The 2165-nt window shown below is 34.5% G+C and overlaps 1 protein-coding gene across 1 annotated transcript; it reads left to right on the top strand.

The window, feature by feature from the left end:
- The first annotated feature begins 244 nt into the window (after positions 1 to 244).
- On the top strand, positions 245 to 1959 carry LOC107820289 (uncharacterized). Its single transcript, XM_075227600.1, has 3 exons — positions 245 to 536; positions 651 to 1703; positions 1811 to 1959. Exons 1-3 carry the CDS (start codon positions 245 to 247, stop codon positions 1957 to 1959), a joined length of 1494 nt encoding a protein of 497 aa, XP_075083701.1.
- Positions 1960 to 2165: the final 206 nt, after the last annotated feature.

The following is a 2165-nucleotide window of genomic DNA, read 5'->3' on the forward strand; positions in this document are numbered from 1 at the left end:
TCATCATAAACTCCACCCATCATAATACCTTTTTGTTTATTTAATGAATTATTTGTCCAATAAGTCTATTGTCATCGTAAACTCCCCATCTCCCCATCAGAATATCTTTTTTCTCATTGAATGAATTTTCTTGTCCAAGAACATAGACAAACAAGCCATTCTCACTCTCTCTGTTTCATCTCGACTTTCTTTGAATCCATAGCCGAAAAATTTTAGAATTTTTCTTCACTCAATATCCCTAAAAATGGCTTCATCAACAGCTGTGAAACAAAAAGGAAAAGGCATATCAAGACCAACAAAAAGTGTTGATACATGGAAAAGAAAAGGATTGTCGATTTGTTCGGATGGATGGTCAGATGTTAAAAGGCGGCCATTGATAAATATAATGGGAGCATCTAGTGGCGGACCAATATTTTTAAAATCAATCAATTTAAGTGGGATTATTAAGGATGGTGAATATATTGCTAAGTTATTTATTAAAGCCATAGAAGATGTCGATGCAAAGAAAGTTGTCCAAGTTATCACTGATAATGCAGGTAATATGAAGCTTGCCGGTTCTATTGTTGAGCAAACTTTTCCGCACATATTTTGGACACCATGTGTTGTTCATTGTTTGAATCTTGCTTTAAAAAGTATGTGTTAACCTTCAGAAAAATCAACTCACTTTAAAAATTGCGAATGGATATTAAAGTTGATTGGTCAAGTGAGTAGCTTAAAGAATTTTGCGGTGAATCACGACATGGCGCTTGCCATTTTCCAAAAGTATTCGGAGTTATCTTTGTTGAAAGTTGCGGAAACAAGATTTGCTTCCCATATTATTATGACTTCTCGTATTCATAGAGTTAAATCGTCATTGGAAAAAATGGTGATGGATGACGAATGGACGAATTATAAAGGATATAAAGTAATTGAAGCTAAAGCGCGCGAAATAAAATCTCTTGTAATGGATGATGAATGGTGGGATACTATTGAATACTTGTTGAGGTGTACGGAGCCAATTGTATCCATGCTTAGAAGTGCCGACCTTGATTGTCCAAAATTGCACCTTATTTATGACATGTGGGATACAATGATTGAAAAGGTGAAGGTGATTGTATTTGAGCATGAGGGGAAAGATCTTATTACCGGCCAACCGAATTTTTTTGCTACAATTCAAGGAATTCTTGTGGCAAGGTGGAATAAGAGTAATACTCCATTGCATTGCATGGCACATTCATTGGTTCCGAAATATTATTATGAGTCGTGGCTTAAAGGTGAAAGCAACGGGTTAAGAAGACTTGCTCCTAATGAAGATATAAAGATTTCACAAAATAGGCTCAAATGCTTTCAAAGATATTTCAAGGATCCAAATGATTTAAAGAAAGCTTCTTTGGAGTATGGGGCATTTTGTTGTGGGAATGGTTACTTTGGTGAGCCTCATGTGATTGATGCTATGGGGTATGAGGAACCTTTATCTTGGTGGGCTAACCATGGTATAAATGCTCCACTTTTACAAAGTCTGGCTTACAAATTGCTTTCCCAACCAGCTTCTTCATCTTGTTGCGAGAGAAATTGGAGTACTTTTTCATTGATTCATAGCATCAAGAGAAACAAGCTAGCTACTTCTAGAGCCGAAGATTTAGTTTTTATCCATTATAATCTTCGCTTGCTCTCTCGAAGAAAGGAAAAGTATACAAGTGGTCCAAGCAAATATTGGGATTTAGGTATATCCGTATATATACATATCCATGATTTGATATTTCTTGAGTAATTTCTTTAGCATGATAAGTTCCTTTCACAATCTTCTAAATTTATTTTGGTATTGTTTTAGGTGTGGATTATTTTAATATTGATGAAAGTATCAATGATCTAGTTGAATTGTCAATAGACGAACCTCAACTAGAAGGAGTCTTCTTTGAAGAGGAAGTTCAAGATTTGCAAGAAGTTGACATTGAAGAGATTGAGGAAGATGACCTTTGAATAGAATGTACTCATGCACAATGTTTCAAGTGACAAGTCTAGTAGTTTAAATATGTATGCTATGTACTTATTTTTTGTCTATGAACTTGTGAACTTACAATTTCTGTAAGACTTTTTGGTAGTTATTTGAGTAACTTAATTTGAATAGCTAATTATTTAAAACTTTTGACTAGTGACTCTTGAATATATGTTAGTCTATTTAGTTC

Source organism: Nicotiana tabacum, chromosome 2, assembly GCF_000715075.1.
Source record: "Nicotiana tabacum cultivar K326 chromosome 2, ASM71507v2, whole genome shotgun sequence".
Classification (NCBI taxonomy): Eukaryota; Viridiplantae; Streptophyta; class Magnoliopsida; order Solanales; family Solanaceae; genus Nicotiana; species Nicotiana tabacum.

Bases quoted from the DNA above. Each gene is read 5' to 3' on its own strand.
- LOC107820289 (XM_075227600.1), top strand. From the start codon at position 245: ATGGCTTCATCAACAGCTGTGAAACAAAAAGGAAAAGGCATATCAAGA. The intron at 537-650 runs GTAATATGAAGC...GTTAACCTTCAG, and splicing joins AGTTATCACTGATAATGCAG to AAAAATCAACTCACTTTAAA. The intron at 1,704-1,810 runs GTATATCCGTAT...GTATTGTTTTAG, and splicing joins AAGCAAATATTGGGATTTAG to GTGTGGATTATTTTAATATT.